Genomic DNA, 20,961 nt, shown 5'->3' with positions numbered 1-20,961 from the left:
ATTTGTGAATAGCCATGGAGAAAAGAGACATTGTATTGTACTGGCACCAAAATTTTTAAAAGCATATTATTTCATTAGTTGGCTAAAATTAATGGGTTCTTATAATAAATCTTGATAGGTTGGTACAAACTAGTAGTGTACAAGCTCTTCCACCAATAATTTTCAAACACAGAGGGATTAAATTTGATTATCATTATAGAAATGATCATATTTCAAATTCATTTTTTGAAATGTTTTATGTTAATTGTGGTAATTTTAAGTTCCTTGAGGTTCAGTCAAAACAGGAGGATCTTTGGTATCCATGAAACTTTCCTCCAAGATTGTAGTTCTAGAATTTCTGTCAAAGCATTTATATTTAACTTGTATCCTGTTACATAAAGTAGTAAGCTTCTTTGTCTTTAGCGAAGGATCTCAGTAACCGCTGATCTACAAAAGGGGTAATTATGTGTATCATCATCGGTACAGTACATCAATTTATCGCCCATTATCTTGTATCTTTAGATCCCTGAGCTGGATCTTTAAATGTGTAGCCGTTGGCGTGGTTGTAGCCGTGGCCGTAGTCATGGCTGTAGTTTCGCAACGCTTTAGCCACACTAACGGACTGTGGTCACTTTTAGCGTGGTTAAACATGCTACGACTACGACCACGCGTTGCCAATATGATTTAAAGATCGCATTTTTTTTTGTGACCACGGCAACGCGTGGTTAATATGATTTAAAGATCGCTATTAGGTTGGTGGCTGTAACTCTGTAACACGACTACGGCCACGGCTACGCTTTTAAAGATCCAGCTCTGGTAAAGGGGGGGGGGGGTAAAATGTGGTGACTCGTGCCACGACATACCAGCAATTTTATTTTGGGTGCTACTCCCTTAGTTTTAGAGATAATTGGATGAAATCTTTTGGGCTGGGTCACTAAATACCCCAACTATTGGTATCTTTTAAAAAAAACGGCGGCGGGACCGCCGCTCCCGCCGCCCGCCGCCGTTTTCCGCCGACACCAAAAAAATTTTTTTTATTGCATTTCTCGCCGAATTAGGCAATTTGGAATCATTTGAGACCATGTTATTTTTTTCAAAAATTTTTCCCCTTACAAGCACCCCTGCGGGGGGACTTTGTCAAATTCTCGTTTTTCAAGGCATATCTTAAATTCAGTGCTACTCCTGTGCTTTTAAAGATATTGAAACAAAATCTTTTTAGGTAGGTCAGTAAAAAAATATTTAAAAATATTTGAATAAAAAATGGCGGCGGGACCGCCGCTCCCGCCGTCCGCCGCCGTCACCAAAAAAATTTTTTTATTGCATTTCTCGCCGAATTAGGCAATTTGGAATCATTTGAGACCATGTTATTTTTTTCAAAAATTTTCCCCTTAAAAGCACCCCTGCGGGGGGACTTTGTCATTTTTTTCAAATTCTCGTTTATCAATGTATATTCTGAGCTACTCCTGTGCTTTTAAAGATATTCAAACAAAATCTCTTTAGGTTGGTAAGTAAAAAATATTTGAATTAAGAAAACTTCCGCCGTCCGCCGCTGTTTTCTGCCGCCACAAAAAAAATTTGGCAATTTGGAATAATATGACACCAAGTTATTTTTTCAAAAATTTCCCCTTACAAGCAACCTTGCTTCCGCCATCCGCCGCCGCCGTTTTCCACCACTGCCCCCAAAAAAATTTGAAAAAATAACATGGTCTCATATGATTCAAATTGGGGTAATTAGTGACACAATCAAAAAGATTTCATCCAATTATCTCTAAAACTAAGGGAGTAGCATACTGTATTTAAGATATACCTTCATAAACGAGAATTTGAAAAAAATGAAAGTCCCCCCGCAGGGTTGCTTGTAGGGGGAAAAATTTTTGAAAAAAATAACATGGTCTCAAATGATTCCAAATGGCCTAATTCGGCGAGAAATGCAATAAAAAAATTTTTTTTGGTGTCGGCGGAAAACGGCGGTGGGCGGCGGTCCCGCCGCCGTTTTTTTTTTAAAGATACCAATAGTTGGGGTAATTAGTGACCCAGCCCAAAAGATTTCATCCAATTATCTCTAAAACTAAGGGAGTAGCACCCAAAATAAAATTGCTGGTATGTCGTGGCACGAGTCACCACATTTTACCCCCCCCCGGGCCCCCCCCCTTTATCAAATTTTACATTTATTATACCATAGAGGTACAAAATAATTTATATTATCTAAGGTTGTAAATTTCCATTAAAACTATGTTTATTTATCAGCTTTTGTATTTATTTTTTCAAATAGAAAATATAATTATATTATCTACGGTTGTACCTACCTAATGTTTTTGTTAGGGTTGGGCCGGATACTTTTTTGGCCGGATACCGGATATCCGGCTCATTTCAAACGCCGGATATCCGGTAACCGGCCGGATATCCGGCAAATATCTGGTTATCCGGCCAAATTACCGGATATCCGGCCGGATAACCGGCCAAATTACCAGATACTAAAGTAGCAAAAAAAAATTTCTTCAGAAATCTTATATAAATTTACATAAAGTTGAACTTGTTCAGAAAAAATGTTCTTCTAGCTTCAATAATAAGAAAATTATAGCCATTTAAAATTTTAAAAAGCAGAGATTTTTGGTGTAAAGTATAAAAAAATAAAGAGCCGGGTATCCGGCCGGATAGTTTCAATATCCGGTATCCGGCCGGATATTGAAAATGGCCGGATATCCGGCCACACCGGATATCCGGCCCAACCCTAGTTTTTGTTTATATGTTAGATAATTGAATGTGAGAGTACATAGTTAATATATTCCTTTTTGATCTTCTCAGTCTTGATCTGAAAATTTGTTTAGATTTTGGAGATGGGGTCTTCATAAATAATATATGTATTCTAAAGTTTTTAATTTAAAGGACGCCGGCAAGAAATACCACGCTTTAACTACTGAAAGACTGCCACAAGTAGACCAAATACCCTAAGTTTTAAGACTTCAGCTTCAATAACAAAGAAGTTCTAGGCATTTCAAAATAGCATTTTATGTACAATGAAAATTTTGAAAGATTTACAATGCTAATAAAAGAAAAAACAATATTAAATTACGTCGCCTAGACATAAAATTAAAACCTTATCTTTGTCAGAAATTTAGATTGCCGGTAACTGATTACATTTTTACAATAAAAACACCACATTTCATAGTCAAAATCTATGAAAAAATTTCGATTTAAATAGCATTTGTGAATGAAAATCATAACGGAAATAAAGGGGAAAACTTATACAAGCTCAGCTGTGATTGGTTGCTTAGCTGATTCAGCCTACTGATTGGCTACAGTACACTCGGTACAACGCAAGTTAAACTTAATTTTTTTTTAATGATTTTGACTATAAAAATGGGTATTTTTATTGTAAAAATATAATTAGTTACTGGCAACCTAAAGGGGACTATCCACGAAAGAGAGCACATGATTCTAAGTACCTTCCAGCATTGATCCTAAATATTTTCTTTCAGAATATAATAGGTCACCATATATCAATAATGTATTGACGAGAAAATTTATGTTTCACCATGTTTTTTAGGTATTTTAATTGATTTTGAAAACTTTTATGAAGCTAATTCTTTTAATAAAATGGATATTTGATGATACATATGCGAATACTTGTGTTATATAGATTGTAAATTAATCCATACTAGCATTAATTTAAACATACATATGAGATATAGTAAATGTGCTTTTAACTTTTTTTAATTTTTATCATTTGACAATATGGACAATAAAAGACAAAACGTTTGATAGAATTTTGACTAAAAAACCTGAACATTTTTTTACTTTTCTTCAACTTGAAGTGGTGAAACATAAATTTTCTCGTCAATATATTAATTATTAATAGTGACCTATTATATTTTGAAAGAAAATTCTCAGGATCAATGCTGGAAGGTACTTAGAATCACGTGCTCTTGTTTGTGGATAGTCCTCTTTATGACAAAAAATAAGCTTATAATTTTCTTTCTAGGCCACGTAGTTTAATTTCAAAATTTCTAACATTAGCATTAAGATTCTTTCAAAATTTTCATTGTACATAAAATGTAATTTTAAAATGCCTAGAACTTTTTTGTTATAGAAGCTGAAGGCTTCAAATTTGGGGTATTGGGTCTACTTGTGGCAGTCTTTCAGCAGTTAAAGCGTGGTATTTCTTGCAGGCTTCCTTTAAAAGCAGAATCATAAAATGTAAGATCTATAGAAAGGTTAAGTTTGTTTATCATAAATAGGGATGTACATCAAAAAAGAAAAACTTTGGTACATGTTGAACACTAATCCTTATAATAAAGTAACAGGATCTTTGTCTGTCTGTCTGGACAGAAGGATCTTGCTAACCACTGAACCGACATGGTTCTCTTTTATAGGGTAGCTTCTCATAGGTCCTGGGAAGGTTTATAACTATTTTGGGTTAGGGTATCAACACCCTCCCAAGAGAATAAAAATAAAAAATTGGGTTATCGAATTCAACTTCCCCCTCTTCAGGTACCCCTAGAGGCCTCTAGGGGCGTAACCGCTTGAATTAAAATAAATTGGAAAAGTGGAGGATGGAATTTATTTTCCCATGTCATTGTCCAGCCCATGCGGGAAAACCTAACTCTAAGGGGTCTATACCTGCGATGCCTAACCCTTCAGGGCTACCTAGTACCCAATATAACATAACCTACCCTGACCTGAAGTAATAAACAAGAAAGAGAAAAACTAGCCCGTCCTCTACTTACATTTAATATATTTCAACAATAGTGGTGGTATGAAGAAGAATTATAAGTGTTCAAACAGGTACATTTTGAAAAAGCAAAAAACTTTATTAAAAAAAACATATTTATGCCTTGCGAGGTGACTCGGGTTGGGGTGAAGGAGGAATAGGACTTGAACCCCCACTAGATGTGGGCGAGTTCAGTGTAGGACTCCCTCCTTTCAGTTGGTCATCAAAAATGTTTGAATCTTAAAAAATATTTTAAATTAATTAATACAGCACTATAAGAAGTAGGTAGATATAAATGATGATTAAATTAATCTACATCTGTTCATCCCTAGAATGAAGAGAGACAAATCTTTATTTAATTTAATTGTCCTACTACTAAGGTGGATTCTTGAAAAAAATAGTATCGTTGCATCGCTCCCTCGCCAAAATTGTTTTTGTGAAAAATCCTCCAGAAAACACATAAAAAATCAACAAAAATTAAATAAATTCATATGTTAATAACCCTTCTATGAATTCATTTAATTTTTGTAGATTTTTTATGTGATTTTGGAGTATTTGTCATTAAAACACTTTTGGTAAGTCTACGGTGCAGCGCCCCTAATTTTTTAAAACGAACTCTTTAAATCAATACTTATGACCCTATGATTCCTTGACCTTTGTTTAGAAGTTCTAATTATCCTTATATTTAATATCTAATTTTCCATGTTTATAGGAATATTTGCAAATAGAATAGTTATTAAACGAACTTAATAAAGACAACTTGCGACTGATATTAAAATAAAAAAAATATATAGGGTAAGGCCAGTTTTCTTAGCCATGAGGGCCGAAAGCCCGGGCTAACGGGCTGTTAAACGATGCTATACATAATTTTCAGTATAGCCAAGAACCGGTTATAATCCAGCGGATATTAATCGGTTTCAAGCCACACTGGAAAATTATCATACCTTTATTTTGAATAGCAGGTTGACTGATGAGGTTTCCAGAAGTTCCAGGCTGGGGCGATCCAGGTATTGAAGTGGTTGGTTCGTGAAAGATTGGACTATAAATTAAATATGTATGTTGCTAAACTTTAATATTAAACATTATATCAAGGCATAAAAAAGGAATCAGCATTAATTTCTATATACCCTGTAAAAATTTTAGCGCTTGGCGATATAAAAATATCAATATTGCCGCTAAAATAAAAACCAGCGGCAACTTTTATTCATAAAGCACTAGATATGAATATTTATTTGTATATATTTTAAAAGCTTCCTATTGACTAAGAATACCTACTTAATTTATAAGCTTCATTAATATTAAGCTTCTTGAAACTATAAAGTTTTTTTTTACATAATGTAACCTAATTAGATAGCACATAAACAGCTTCTATCCAAATAAAAAGCTATATTCAGATTTACTGATAACTTTCTATTTGTGTCTACAGATTTTATTTGATTTGTACTTTGAATAGGTACCTAATGTACTATCAAAAATGAGTATTTATTCTAAAAACCGATTATAAATACCGTAAAAATGCATTAATGACGATTATTACCAAATTTGAAAATTGGGATTAGAAAAAATAATTTTCAATAAAGGCTTTGCCTCACTTGATAATTATTTTATTAGAATAAAAATAGCTTAAAACCTGCCCAAAATCAATACGAAGATTTCTGAAAATTGTAAATTGTTTGTTCCAGTCATTAAGGAGATCTTACTGGATAAACATCATTTTACTTTTAAATATAGGATAATTGAATAAACATTAATATATACAAACGTATAAGAGGGTTAAAATAGGTTAGTTTAGGTTAAGTGTAAACTCCGACGTTTGTCACTCTAGCGTTTGTCCTAGTACCCAAAATAAACTTACCTTCCAGGTAAAGAAACAGGAGAACAGGACATTTCAGAACCTTCAGAATCATTTTCATCAGCTCTTATCAGGATTTTATGCTTCACCCTAAAAAAAACAATACAAATCAGTGGCAAGCAGAGGATTTTTCCAAGGGGGGTGAAATTTTTGTAACCCTCCCTAACGTTTTTGACACCCCCCTTCAACCAAAATCGAGGTGGGTGAGAGTTTTGAGGGGGGTATATAACAGACAACAAGAGGGGTGTATATTTGGTATGAGGGGGGGGGGGGGATAAAACCCCATAGATGTCCACTAACCCACTCAAAAGTTTAATAAGTGTTCTTGAATTATCAATTAATATTTTTTTTTACACCCCCTTAAATTACCTTTCTTTTTCCTTTTCTTTCTTTTCATTGATCTTTTTAAGTGCACTTCTTACTCTTAGCCAATCGTCCACCTGTAAAATATTAATATATAACTTATTTTGTTCAGGAAAACAATAATTATAAACAAAACTACCCCTTCTGTAATTACAATTTTTTTAAAACTTTTGTCTCTGCTTTAATTGCTTGCACACAATTTTAAATATTTGTAAGTGACCAGAGAAAGAATAATCTAATCCAAAAGAAAATTGTCCTTCGTTTTAATGAAACAGTATGTTTCTTTATTACAAAATCTCAATACCTTGGTAATTAAAGATTTAGGGTAGGGATAACAACTATGGATATAAAGGGATAAGACAATGGCCGATAAATTTATGTACATCCCCAATGATGATACACAAACTTACTCCTCATGTAGATTACAATTAGTGGTTGAAACATTTGGATACTAACTTAATGAAGCAACCAATCAAAAGTCAATAAAAGTCCCCAAAGTTGTAAAGCCAACGAAAGACAACGTTATAGTAAAACTTTAGGGACTAGTGAAATAAACAGTCTGATTTAACCCTTCATCCCTAGGTAACCATAATGATAATACCTTTACACCACCCCCCTATTCGCTCTTGAACACCTTTGTTTTATACCTGATCTCTAGTTGGTGGTCTGGCTATTGTCTGGAGGCAGATAAACCTGGATTCTGGAGCAGGATCAAGCTCCCCAACTAAACCTTCACTTAATAAACCTGTCAACAATTTTCTTTTTTTCTTCTTTCTGTTTCTCCTTACGTCAATTAGTTCAAATTAGCTCCATGTTCACAACAAAATTTATTTTAAACACAAATGTTGGGTATAATCCCTTTCTTGACAACGCCTCTTAAGGGGTGTTTCGTCGTATTTTACAGTAGCCATTTTAGGTTAGGTTAAGTTGGGTTAGGTAATTGCCACACAGGGTTAGGCAATTGGCCCCGCAGGGTTAGAGCCCCCCGCAAGGGCTAGAAAAAGGGCAAAAGCTACTGTAAAAATACGACGAAACGCCCCTTAAGACGCGTTGCCACGAAAGGGACTATATCCCAAATGTTTCCTAATTTCTTAATATATTAATAGTTTTTTCTATTTCTTGAAAAATAAACAAGAAAAATATATCTTATTTTAGCCAATACATCGGAAAAAAATATCGTGTCTTAAAAAGGGTAAATATAGAAAATCATGAAGGGTTATATACATAATTATCATTTGCTGCGCAGCTAAAAGTATAAATTGTTTATTTTAAAAATAAATATATTTTAAAAATTAAAGAGCCTACTAAGTACTAATATTATAAGGTGCAAGTAAAAAATGAATATTAAAATTTAGTAAGTTTCTTATTTGCAGTTGACTAAAAAAACACAAGAAACATACCTTTGTTTATTAGATGAAATTCTAATGACAAATAAATAATTGATTTATTAAATAGTGAAAATTACCTAAAATTTTATTGAAATAAGGGATCTAAAGGTATAAGACAATGGCTGGTAATTTGATGTACATCCGTAATGATGATATATAAAATTACCCATTCTCTGTAGATTACAATTATTGGTTTAATGGTTTGGACACTCAAATTAATGAACCAACCAATCAAATTTCAATAAAAGTCTCAAAGTTGTTGAGCCAAAGAATAAGAAAACATTTGTGATGAAATGCTTGGAAATAATACATTTGTTGGGTTTCCCAAGCTTCATCAATTCTAGGATATATTTTTTATGTTGTTTGTTTTTTGGGCGACATCTTTTCCTTCAACAAAATAAAAAAAAACATCCTTTTCAGTAAGTAGTGATGTCTTATTTTTTTCATAAAACAAGGATGACAACATCCATAAAAGCAAAGCTCTAAAATCTGAAGGAAGGACAAACAAACAATAACTTTTGTAGAGTTTTTGAACTTAATAAGCAGGACATTAATTTCTAAGTCTAAACGAAATTGTACATAAATTTGTAGCAAAATTACGTAAATCTATAATACAAAGTAGCTTGATGTCTGTCCGTCCCTTAAGATCTCGGTAACCACTGAACCGATCGGATTCTACTTTTTAGGGAATATGCCTACTGGTCCTCTGGTGGTTTTAGGCTATTTTCTTGGGGGGTGGGACACCCCCAACCCTCCCAAAAAATAAAAAAACCAACCCCCCAAAATTTTTTTTTTACATTTTTTGTAAAATTTCAGTAACTGCTGATCAAATTGGGCTCTACCCTTCTGGGAATATACCTACTGGTCCTCTGGTGGTTTTAAGCTTTTTTCTTGGGGGGTGGGACACCCCAACCCCCTCCAAAAAATAAAAATATCCCCACTTCCAAAATTTTAAATTTTTTTAAATTTTAATTTTTGTGTATGCGAACAAAGAATAATTTTTTTGAATAATTCTTTTAAGGAGGGTTGACTTCCCATAACTATAGAGGGCGAAGCCGCTAGTATAAGATAAAGTAGGTAAATACTTTCATTTTAGGATTTGATTATAGAGTTACCTCGCTTATCATTCTTTACCTTGTTGTCCTTAAAATTTTCCTCAAATTAGATGCATGGGATACTTATATCATACAAAAAAATGTTGTCGATGTTAAATTAGCATGATATAAATGGACGTACGAGCTTTCTGGTAACGATTATAGAGTGAAATAAAAGAGTAGGGTGTCCCAAAGAGTAGTGGTCAGTGCACTACGCTGTGGTTGGGAAAATCCGAGTTCAAGTCCCCTCATAGATATTGCACTTGGATGACAAATACTGTTGCAATTTGTCAGAATATTATCACGCAACTTTCTCTGAGATGCCCTTAGGTTGTAAGGAGGGAGATTTGTTGAAAGTTAGGATCCTACCTATCAAGCAACTGTAATCGTGCTTTCCCTCGTCCATGCTCCTCATTAAGAGTGCCATTAATTAGGGTGGCTTAATATGGAACACCTGCCAAAACTCTAGGCCAGGGTGATGTAATAATTGAGTAGCTTCCACGAGAATTGCGGGTCAGCTTGTAATGTAACATAGAATACACTCAGCTGTTCGCAAAGCTTACCAATCTAGGTCAAACCTCCAATCTCCTCGTGCATCTGAATCCTGACTTTAGAGAATCAAGGCTACATACATACATACACGATTACAGAGTAGCTACGCTTTCTAAATTGTTATTGACATTTATAGGAATCATCATATAAAGTTTAAAATCGAAAGGATAATTCTAACATGTCTATTTCAATAATTATATCATGTAAAAAAAGGAAAAATTAGCATATTTTATTAAATGGGCGTACGGACTATCTGGTATATAATTAACGATAATAGAGTTGGTATGCTTTCTAAAATGTACCTAATTGTTATATGAATCACCATGCAATGTTTGAAATCGATACAACAGTTCTAACATGCATAAATTAACGAAAAGAGCTAACCGTTACCGATGGACGTACGGACCTACCTTAATTATAGAAAAGCTTCACTTAAAAAAAATATGTATTGATAAACACGAAATGTATTAAATGGGCTAATTGCCTTTTTCTTGGCCATTTTGGTACGTGTTGAAGAGTGTGGGATTGAAATGTGACTAATCTGTCTGGTTTGTCATTCAAGTTGCTGAAATATGGCTTGTCATATCTAAATAAAAAACAAAGATAACATGTCTGTAAGTAGATCAGCAAAAGCAAGCTTATAACAAATTTTCCAGTATGGCTACGAAACCGATTAATATCCGCAGGATTAGAACCGGTTCTTAGCCATATTAAAAATCATGTAAGTATAACATCATATAACAGACAATTTTTCACGAATATTAAAGTAAAAATCCTAAAATCAATAACAAATTTGTAAGCTCGGGCCTCCGGCCTCTCACAGCAAACAAAACTGGTTTTGAACTTTTATTTTTAACTTAAATATCTGCGGAAATCTGTCTTTAATACGATCGATAAATAACTATTATGAGAGAAAAGAGAGTAGTTAACTTTTTTGCTTTTAAATGGACCATGTATACAGAATTAGAAATCCAAGAATTACCTAAAATAATATGTCTTTATCTGAAAGATTTTTCATAAATAAGGAAATAGTAGCTTTTGCAAAATTCAGTATAGTTGTGAGTAAGGGTCCAGTCAAATGTGCTTATTAGGTAAACTGTATTTAAATATGCGTTTAATTATACTAAGCGTTTGGTCAACATTAAGAACAGTTAATAAGCGCATTTGACTGGAAGCTTGCTCACAATCTTATGGAATATTGCGAAAGCTACAATTCCCTTTGTTTTCGCTATAGTTTCATTATACCTATTACTAACATATTAAAGCAAATACCATGCCAAATCACAGCGCAATAACTTTTTTTTCATTGATTTCTTTAGTGATTTAGGTTTGATTACAAAAAGTGTTAGGTATAGTTCTTCTTGGTTAGGTTAGGTAAGAAATGTTCTGGTCCCGCAGGGTTTAAAAATAAATCTTACCTAACCCCTGGAATTCCATAAGCTTGAAGAGTACACTCCACAAAATCAGCAGATGGCGATTTATACCATAATGTATTTTCATTTGATGGTTCTGGATGAATGACGGATTTTTTCTCATTAGTTTTCGTTGATTTTTGTAATTTTTTACTTTCTCCTGAAAGTTCTTCTAGATCCTTCAAAACATCCTGAATATATTCAACTATTTAAACAGAAGCATTTCTACATTATGATTTGTTCGTACGTTCGTCTGTCCGTCGATGTTTTTTGATTAAAAATTTTGGCTTTTAAATATCGTCCTCATGAATCGTCATCATGAGCTGTTAGCCGTTACTTTTTCAACTTTTTGTTCGATTTAAGGAAAATAGACCTACCAAGGATTACTCATGCAAAATTTCAGATCGAAATTCGAATTCTAAGTGCCATTGCTTGATTGATTACGAGATAGTTGCATTAATAGAAAATCTTTGCTTCATGAAACTTTAAAGATAATTGTTTGAACTGATATAGATTTTATGTAAAGTAAAGTGCAAAAACGCACAAGACATTTACTCTCGTATACTGACATTGTGACATAATGTTTGCAGAAAAGCTTTGTTTAAAACTAAGTAGGGTAACGCGGGGTAAATGCGGTAGGGGGGTCTAATTCCGGTCACTCGACTAACTTTTTTAAAACCGTTTTTTAACGGTGTTCTAAACGTTTGCGAGAGATCTTCAGAAAAGCAAAGTTGTAGTTTATTGCCTATACTTTCATTTCTTACTTCAGCAAATTTTTGTCAGATCACTCCTTCTATGATTTTTTTGCCCTCAAAAAGTTGCAAAAAATTTGCAAAAAAAAAATTTCAAAATAGGCCATGTTCAACCTAAAATTGTGAAAAAATGGTAAGTCCTATTGACCCGCGGGTTTTTGTAAAATGAAAGATATGGCATTGATTTATCGTTTGCAATTGGAGGCATTGTTCTAACTTGATTTTTTCATAATTTTTTTTTCGTCTCAAAAATATGGTCTATTCACAGCTAGCTTAAGCCAGGTACAGGTTTACCTGAGCACGCCAAAGAAACTAACTAGCAGGGGTGTTCTAGGAAGGTATTGGGAGTTCATAACCACTCTTACTTAAATCGTAGCTGTAGCTTCCCTACTATGATTTTTTTCAAAATACATTTTCTTGGCTGCTGGGTTTCAATTTTTCTTTCTACTATTATTCTGAAATGAATTGTTTGTTTCAGCGAGCTAGTTTACAAAGTTTAAAGAGCAAATCTAACTGTTAACTGGATATTTCAATCATATAATCCAATCCACCAATGAAAAGTAATAAAAAAACATATTCTTTTATTACTTATAAAATTTTAAATTAGATACTTCAAAGTTATATAATCTTCATTTAGGCTAATAAACCATCCTTTATTTGATTTGATTGATGAAAGCAATGATACAAGCATGGTGAATCAATATCAGATTGTCTCAGAATATTTCTGAGACAAATCTGAAACACCTAGTCTATTTTTCATTTCTCTACTGCAAATTATATCTTTGTCAAAGATAAATAAGATTATTTTAAACTAAATCATATGTCTGTAATAAGTGAACTGAAATAATCCTTACACTAACATTCAAATATGGCATGGGCTGTGTCCATTGTGGTAAAAAAGATAAGGAGAGTAGGCGATACTGAAATAGCTTACATAGTATATTTAATTCTCAAAAAACGCGCAGTTACAGCTATACTACTTAGTTGAATATATTTCACTTTATTCAAGCCTTTTCAATTTTAATCATTTGAGAGTTTCTGTATATTTAATGAATGTGAACTATAACATTAACAATCCTGTGTTTCCAACTGGCACATGCAGTACATGTTGAAATGTCTTAAGTAGTGCCAAAAAAATACTAGTAATTTAACTAAATTACTTGCTATGCTTAATTATGAAGATCTTATTCTGCAAAGAAATACATGTTCAGGATGATAAAACAGAGCAGAAATGCAATTGTAATATTTGTTTGACTGCAAGATCCTAAAGATTAAAAATAAAATACAGGTCTGTATAGATCATCTGAATTAGTATATCAGTTTCTAAATAATAAAACACCTTAAAAACAGAAGAGACCTTCTTGTATAATTTGTGCAACAAACAATAAATAGGTTCTGGTATCAATTATCAATGTAATTTGAGTCAATTATCTGATCATATTGTTAAACATGTACTGATATTACCTGTCAGAAACTCTCAAATGATTAAAATTGAGAAGGCTTGAATAAAACAAAATATAATTTCTACTAAGAAGTTTGTTCTTGTGTAGTATAGCTCTAACCGCGCTTTTTTTTGAGAATTAAATACACTTTGTAAACTATTTCAGTATCACCTACTCTCCTTATATTTTTTGCCACAATGGACACAGACATTGTCATATTTACCTGTTAAAGTAAGGATTATTTCAGTTTTCTTGTTTCAGACATATTATAGTATAGATAATTAAGTTTAAAATAATCTTATTTATCTTTGACTTCAAAGATATAATTTGCAGTAGAGAAATGAAAAATAGGTGTTTTGTCTCAGAAATATTCTGGGACAATCTGATACAGATTCACTAGGCTTTTATCATTGCTTTCATCAATCAAATTAAAGATAAGGATGGTTTATTAGTCTAAATGTAGATTATATAACTTTGAAAGTATCTACTTTAAAATTTCATAATTGGTAAAAGAATATGAGTTTTTTTTAGATATTTTTCATTGGTGGATTGGATTATATGATTGAAATATCCAGTTAACAGTTAGATTTGCTCTTTGTAAACTAGCGTGCTGAAACAAACAATTCATTTCATAATTATAGTAGAAAGAAAAATTGAAACCCAGCAGCCAAGAAAATGTATTTTGAAAAAAATCATAGTAGGGAAGCTACAGCTACGATTTAAGTAAGAGTGGTTATGAACTCCCAATACATTCCTAGAACACCCCTGCTAGTTAGTTTCTATGGCATGCTCAGGTAAACCTGTACCTGGCTTAAGCTAGCTGTGTATTCCGGTCACTTTTTTTACTTTTTTTTTATTACTGTATTTATAAATTTATAATACCCTAACTTTTTTTTCAGGTGATCTGGAAGCATGAACAACCTCAATGCATGACAAAGGCTTTAACCTTCCCTTGCCTGTTGTTAGATGTACATTATTAGTCATTTTACTGCTTGTATTATGTCATGTTTTGTTGCCTAAGCTTTTCAAATTGTAAAGACATTTAAAATTTTTCAGACACATTTTTATAGTAATGGGAAGAGTATATCACCCAAAGGAACGCCTTAAATATTTGCCTGAAGATGTATCAGCTGCATTGGCTCATGTAAGAAGGGGTATGTCTAATAGAAAGACCGCTAGAAGATTTTAAATTCCATATGAAACTCTTACATCTTTTTTGTATAAGAGGGTGTTCGCGATTTTTGCGCGGTTTGGATTTTTTATGTCAAATCGGCTAGGATTAAGCTAGAAAGGTGTTTAAGGTGTCTATAGAAAGCTCTTTGCATGTCCTAACAAAAACTCCCCAGGATTTGGGTTCTATCTCCAAGATTTAGAGTACATATTCAAAATTTTGCATTTTCAAAATTCCTGTTGCATAAAATGTGTTGAAATATTAGAGTTAGACCCCATATCATTTCGAGTTAATTGTCAGGCATGTAATTTTGCATCTTTAGACACCTTAACCACCCTTGTAGGTCAATCCTAGCCAATTTGAGACAAGAAAAATTGTATCAAAAACTGCTGTCAAAACTGGCAGAATTTTTAAAATTAAAATTTTTTTTGGAAAAAATCACTTTTTTCAAGAAATTCCAAGACCTGCGAATCAGAAATTGCCTCTAATTTATGTATAAAGCTTAAAAAAACCTAATCATATAATAAAAAGTATGATTTTTTTTTAAAAGTTTGCATGAAAAAAATTGATGTTCTTTTTTGCGATTTTACCGACTTTTTTAAAATGGGGAAAATGTTGTCAAAAAATTGTCTGATCTGCATGCGACTAGTACTGTTAGAAAGCTAATGACCTCAGCTTTCTACTCATAGTCTAAAATTAAAAAAAAAATACTTTAAGGGGGTGTTCCACCCCCCCCAAAGTCAACTGACCGAAATAGCCCCACCGGTGGGGCTATTCCGGTATAGGCCAACCGCCGCCCTTTAAACCGATTTTTGACCGACTTCTAGTTGCGAGATCTTAATGGGACCAAGACAGGCTTCTTCGTTATTGCCATATCGGAAAAAACCGGAAAAAGTTTTTGGGAAGTATGTTTTTTTTTTAAGTTGAAGAAAAAAATTGACCGGAATTACCCCGCGTTACCCTAATAAAATAGATAAAAAATAGGTATATTTGTGGTTTATCATTTAGAAAAAAATATAAGCAGGTAAGCCTTTTAAGGTTGTTTTAAGCACAAGACAATAACTCTTTTTTATGTAAGTAACCCTTTCAAATTATAAAATTGATCATTTTGAAAAGAAATTTAAAATATCTGGCTTCTTTAAATTCAATGTCATTAAAAAGAAATCAAAATATTGAAAAATCCAGGGATAAGGGATGGGAAACGTAGGAAAATATTATTTCAGGCCTATTTCAAGCCTAGGCCTATTTCTAGCCTAATAAACCAGTTTTGGGAGGGCGCAGTGCTTCGTATAAAACGCTAATAAAAAAGCTGTGTGTGTGTGTGTAGATAAAGTATAGAATCAAATTCAGGTAGCTAGTTTAAAGTAAAAAACATAACTTTTTATAAACCTATATATTAATGGCTTTTGTTAAAATGAAGTTTTTTCTCTCCCAAAATTTTTTTATTTTACTTTGGTAATTTGAACTGTCAGAAAGCTATCGTTGGGTTTCCCTCAGACAGATTTTAGTTTGTATTATTTGCATTTTTATTAATGAGTAAAAATTTTATTTGAAAATTTCATTGCTAATGAAAATTCAAAATAAATAAATTAATATGCACTTGGGTAACATTCTCTCAAGTATTCTTTGGATTCTATTATGTAGTGATATATTTGTACTGTGTTGTATTGTGTATTGTACATATATTAGGGTTAAAGTGTTGTATCAATTCCGTATTAAATTTTTAAAATTCAAAATACAACATCTAATTTATAAACTACCAAATGAAAATTCGTAGCTACCTCCTTTCCAAAAAATCCCGTTATTTTTGTTTTTTCTATATGGCCCTTTTTTAATGTTTAACTCTAAGCAGATTTAATAATTAAGCTAATGTGATCTAACACCATTTATATTTATTTTTTAGTAGCAGACGAAATCATTATTTTTTCTAGAATTGTCTGCTTCTAAAATTTTCGCCAATTGGTGATTGGTTGTTAAAAACAGGCCGATTCTTATTGGTTTAGAGCTATAGCTAATTGGGAGCGTCCGCCAGTTTGATAGTAATTTGTAATAGTTGCAATATCCCTTTAGAATCTAGGCCGGGACCTAATTAATGGCCAGGTTTCCTATCCCTTATCCCTGGAAAAATCCAATTTGAAGAAAATAACTACGCTTTAATTTAGGCTTTATCTTAATTCAAAGAGAATCCTTTTAAGTATTTGCTTTCAGCGCTGCATTAATCTAAACTATCTTGGTAGCGCAGCAACTCTTATGATTCTAAATGTTTTACAGCAAACAGGATTGTCTGGTATTAAAGATAAGAGAATCTACTATATATATCTTGAATCAAGTGACATAATAATGTTATAATGTTATTAAAGGGTGAGCAAAAAAATGCGTAGATTTTTAAAATTCAAATTGCGCGGCTTGTGTTAACAGTAGAAAAATGTTACGCATACCATTAGAACCGATAAGAAGTCTATTTTTTGGAAATATAAGAACGATTTCTCTGCTACGTATAGTTAGGTAGCTACACGTTAAAATGTCCCAACTGACTTAAAACTTGACTTGCGAGTAAATTTTGGGACATTTTACCACCTAGCTCCTAGATTATTTGTATCACAGAAACCGTTCTTATATTTCCAAAAAAATACAGTTCATAGCGGTTCTTACGGTATGCGTAACATTTTTCTACCATTAACACAAGCCGCGCAATTTGAATTTTAAAAATGTACGCACGTCTTTTTGCAAGAATTATTGTCTAATATTTACTAATATACTCGCAAGTCAAGTTTTAGGTCAGTTGGGACATTTTAACACGTAGCTCCCTAACTATACGTAGCAGAGGAATCGTTCTTATATTTCCAAAAAATAGACTTCTTTTCGGTTCTAGTGGTATGCGTAACACTTTTCTACTATTAACACAAGCCGCGCAATTTGAATTTTAAAAATCTACGCATTTTTTTGCTCACCCTTTATCTGCTAAAATTCCATGTGAATATTCTACTTACCAAAAAGCATCTACTAGGTATTCAACTATTAAAGTAAAATAATATAGGGGACAAGCTATATGTAATATCCACGGGATGGGAACCTTGTGCCGACTTTCAATTGGGTCTTTGATTAACAGCCAATAGCATCGGAAATATTAACATAGCCAAGTCTCTACAAAAGAGCAGAAAGCAACTTGCTAGGTACCAGACGAAAAAGGGTCCCACCACTTGGGCAAGGTAGTTGACTAAGTTAAATGTCTATGTTTATACATCTACTATTCCACTCGCATCCCTCGTCCATCTGATTTACTATTTTTTGTTTTTATTTTTAACTTTCCTACTTATGAACGATGTCATCCTTGTCTGTAGGATAAATAGCGTATGATTTATCCATACGCCCACCAAAGAAAACCAGTAGGTAAGTTTTCCTTTAGAATAAAATCCAGGAAAGGAGGGGACAATGGGTTGTAAATTATGCAGCGACATCCCAATGTTTATAAACTCAGTCTAACATTTGTTAGCCTTAAAAGTTTGAATATTGAATTTTGATTTGGTTTTACAAAGTAAGTGTTTAAGCTTTTCCACCAAAAATTATAATCCTTGAACATAGGAGCTTTTTTTTGTCCTATTAGGGCGTACAATGACCCATCCTTTAAGATCCCTGAAAAAAATTATCAAAAAAATATTCTTTGCATTCATTAAATAGGTAGGTATTCCTTATTTTTTTAAAGAAACCTGTAAAATTTAAGCTTTTTTGTTCCTTTTACAAAAAGACGAGACTCCTAAAACCTATTTGGGTTGGTATTTATTGATGGTAATGCCTTCAAACATTCTGAAAAAAACTATTGGCCAATTTAAATCTTCTATAAAATTATTAACAAAACACAAGAATCCAACATTTTTTTTGTCTGTAGCGAATGAACTGCTTAACAGATACCTATGGGTCTCCTTTACAATGAAGCTATCTATAGGGCAAAGGAATGTTTTTAACTATTTTTGGGGAGGGTACCCCCACCCCTAGAAATTAATGGCTCCTCCCCTTTTTTTCTATCTAAAATTGAAATGTGTCCGGGGTTCAATCATCCTCTACTCTACATCAAATGCTCCAAGAGGCTTCTAGGGAAGTAGCCGCTAGTAGTTTAAAAACTACAATAATTGAAGTTTCAAAAAGAAAAAGAAAAATGAAATTAACACTTAAAAATGGCATTTGAATTTGTACTTTATGAATTGGCTTAAACTTAAAGTTTTCTTCTTTAAGTTAAATAAAAGAAGCCCGCAGTTCCCGTTATTAACCAACTATTTGCAAATTCTTAAACCTTACAAAAACAATAAAATATGTGTATGGCTTTATTTCATGGAACACATTTATTTTTTTTTTTAAAGAAGACCCATGGTTGCTATTATTTGTTAAATAAGCTAATTAATAATTATCCAATATTTAGATAGACATATATTCTAAAATAAAAATCAAGCAGTTGTATTTAGGTTACATTTTTATATTTAACATCAGAGTAACAATTATGACAACATTCATAAAAGCGAAGAACTGGAACGGAAGGACAAAAGAAAATCAACACTTGTGGAGTGTCAGAAGTTAATAAGTAGAATAGAAATGTTTTATTCTAAACATGTATGTAAATTTATTGCAAAACTGCTTAACTACAAGATACTGTTTAAGTAGGTACATATTTACATTTATTATAAAAATCAGATCTAAAATTAGGTATATCATACCTACCTATAAAAATTATTTTCAAAAAAAAAATAAAAATAATAATAAAAATGTCCTTGTGACTGATCAGTGATCATGTAACAAATGTTTGCAATTTGAAGCTTCCTTTTTAATTTTATGAAGCCTTGTGTTAAATATGCTTATATAGTTACCATATACGTCCAAGGGGGGTAAAGGGGTGATTACCCCCCCAAAATTTTGGATTTTTAATTTTTACCCCCCCCCCCAAAAAAAAAAATAAAAAAGAATGCCTCTATAAAATAACCCCCCCCCCAAATTTTTATTTTCGAAATTTTACCCCCCCCCCCCCCCCAAATAAAAAAGCTTGGACGCCCCTGATAGTTACACAGATTAAATAAGAAAAAATATTTCCAATACGGCTTCGAAACCGATTAATATCCGATGGATCAGAATTGGTTCTCAGCCATTCAGACACCGTATTACAGACAATTTTCCACGAATATTAAATTTAAAAAAAAATAATACCTACCTACCGCTGGGGTCTAACAAAGCTGGTTTTAATCTTTTAATTTTTCATTTTAATATCCGCGAAAAGCTGTCTATAATACGATGCGATAGATAACTAGTCTATCATTTTGTAAATTAAATATCGGACCCACAATCCTAACCGGAATGGACTTAGAAATTAAATGTTTCCCAAGAACCATAAAGATTTTGTTTCATACAAAGAAGAACAAAAATATCTTACCCTAGTCTCATAAAGCCTAGCATCAACATTATCAGCAGCAGAAATTGGTGACTCATCGTCGTCTGTGCTGTTAGAATCTTCCTCGTGGTTACCATCTTCTGATAAGCTAAACAAGAACAGTTAGATCCATAAGTAGAACAGTAAAATTCAGCGATCTTAAGGGATAAGAAAATGGCCGATGAATTGCTGTACATCCGCAATAATATACACAAAATTACCTCTTTTCTAGATAAAAATTAGTGGTTGAAACTTTTTAACACTCAACAATCAAAATTCAGCAAAAGTCCTCAAAGTTATAAAGACAACGAATAAGAAAACATTATTATAAAACTTTGGGGATTAGTGAAATAAACAAACCATTGTCCCTTTTCTCTCTGCTAAACAAGACCAATTAGATCCATAAGTAGAACAGTAAAAATATTGTATCTGCTTTAACATAGAGTACAAGCTTTACCACACCTCCGAGAGGAAAGTTTCAGGTAATATAGAGAACAATAAATTAAACGGTTCATAGAGAAACGAAGTAGCGGGTTTTGTCGTTTTTTCAGAGTAGCTTTTAATAAGTTATTTTAGGTTAGCTAAATGTTTAAGATTCCCCGCAGGGTTAGAGCCCCCTGCATGGGCTAGAAAAGCTATTGCGAAAATACGACGAAACCCGCTACTTCGTTTTCTTTCCATGATATCAATAAACAATACATTGATAAATGGCCTGATAATAGATATGTGAGACAGTTGTCTTAGTAAAGTATCCAATACTGATCAGCACAACTAGGCTCTAGTCATAACTTATAGTGTACATTGATACAACCTTTGTCTGGAAGTTCTAAGAGAT

General features: G+C 32.8%; 1 protein-coding gene across 1 annotated transcript in view; it reads right to left on the bottom strand.

Annotated features, from left to right (window-relative positions):
* Positions 1-255: 255 nt before the first annotated feature.
* LOC145326520 (uncharacterized) overlaps positions 256-20,961 on the bottom strand; it is a 23,984-nt gene continuing 3,278 nt past the window's right edge. Inside the window, exons 2-11 of the mRNA XM_080169891.1 lie at positions 20,130-20,235; positions 11,358-11,542; positions 10,424-10,525; positions 7,553-7,688; positions 6,912-6,982; positions 6,546-6,632; positions 5,635-5,729; positions 4,814-4,929; positions 2,770-2,823; positions 256-339 (exon numbers count right to left, since the gene is read on the bottom strand). Coding sequence (XP_080026017.1) covers positions 256-339; positions 2,770-2,823; positions 4,814-4,929; positions 5,635-5,729; positions 6,546-6,632; positions 6,912-6,982; positions 7,553-7,688; positions 10,424-10,525; positions 11,358-11,542; positions 20,130-20,235 — 1,036 coding nt within the window. The remainder of the gene's footprint in view (positions 340-2,769; positions 2,824-4,813; positions 4,930-5,634; positions 5,730-6,545; positions 6,633-6,911; positions 6,983-7,552; positions 7,689-10,423; positions 10,526-11,357; positions 11,543-20,129; positions 20,236-20,961) is intronic.

Source organism: Acartia tonsa, chromosome 8 (genome assembly GCF_053477335.1).
Source record: "Acartia tonsa isolate MP-2025a chromosome 8, ASM5347733v1, whole genome shotgun sequence".
NCBI classification, from domain to species: Eukaryota; Metazoa; Arthropoda; class Copepoda; order Calanoida; family Acartiidae; genus Acartia; species Acartia tonsa.
The sequence above is the reverse complement of the archived record's forward strand: the minus strand, read 5'-3'. Positions and strand labels throughout refer to the sequence as shown.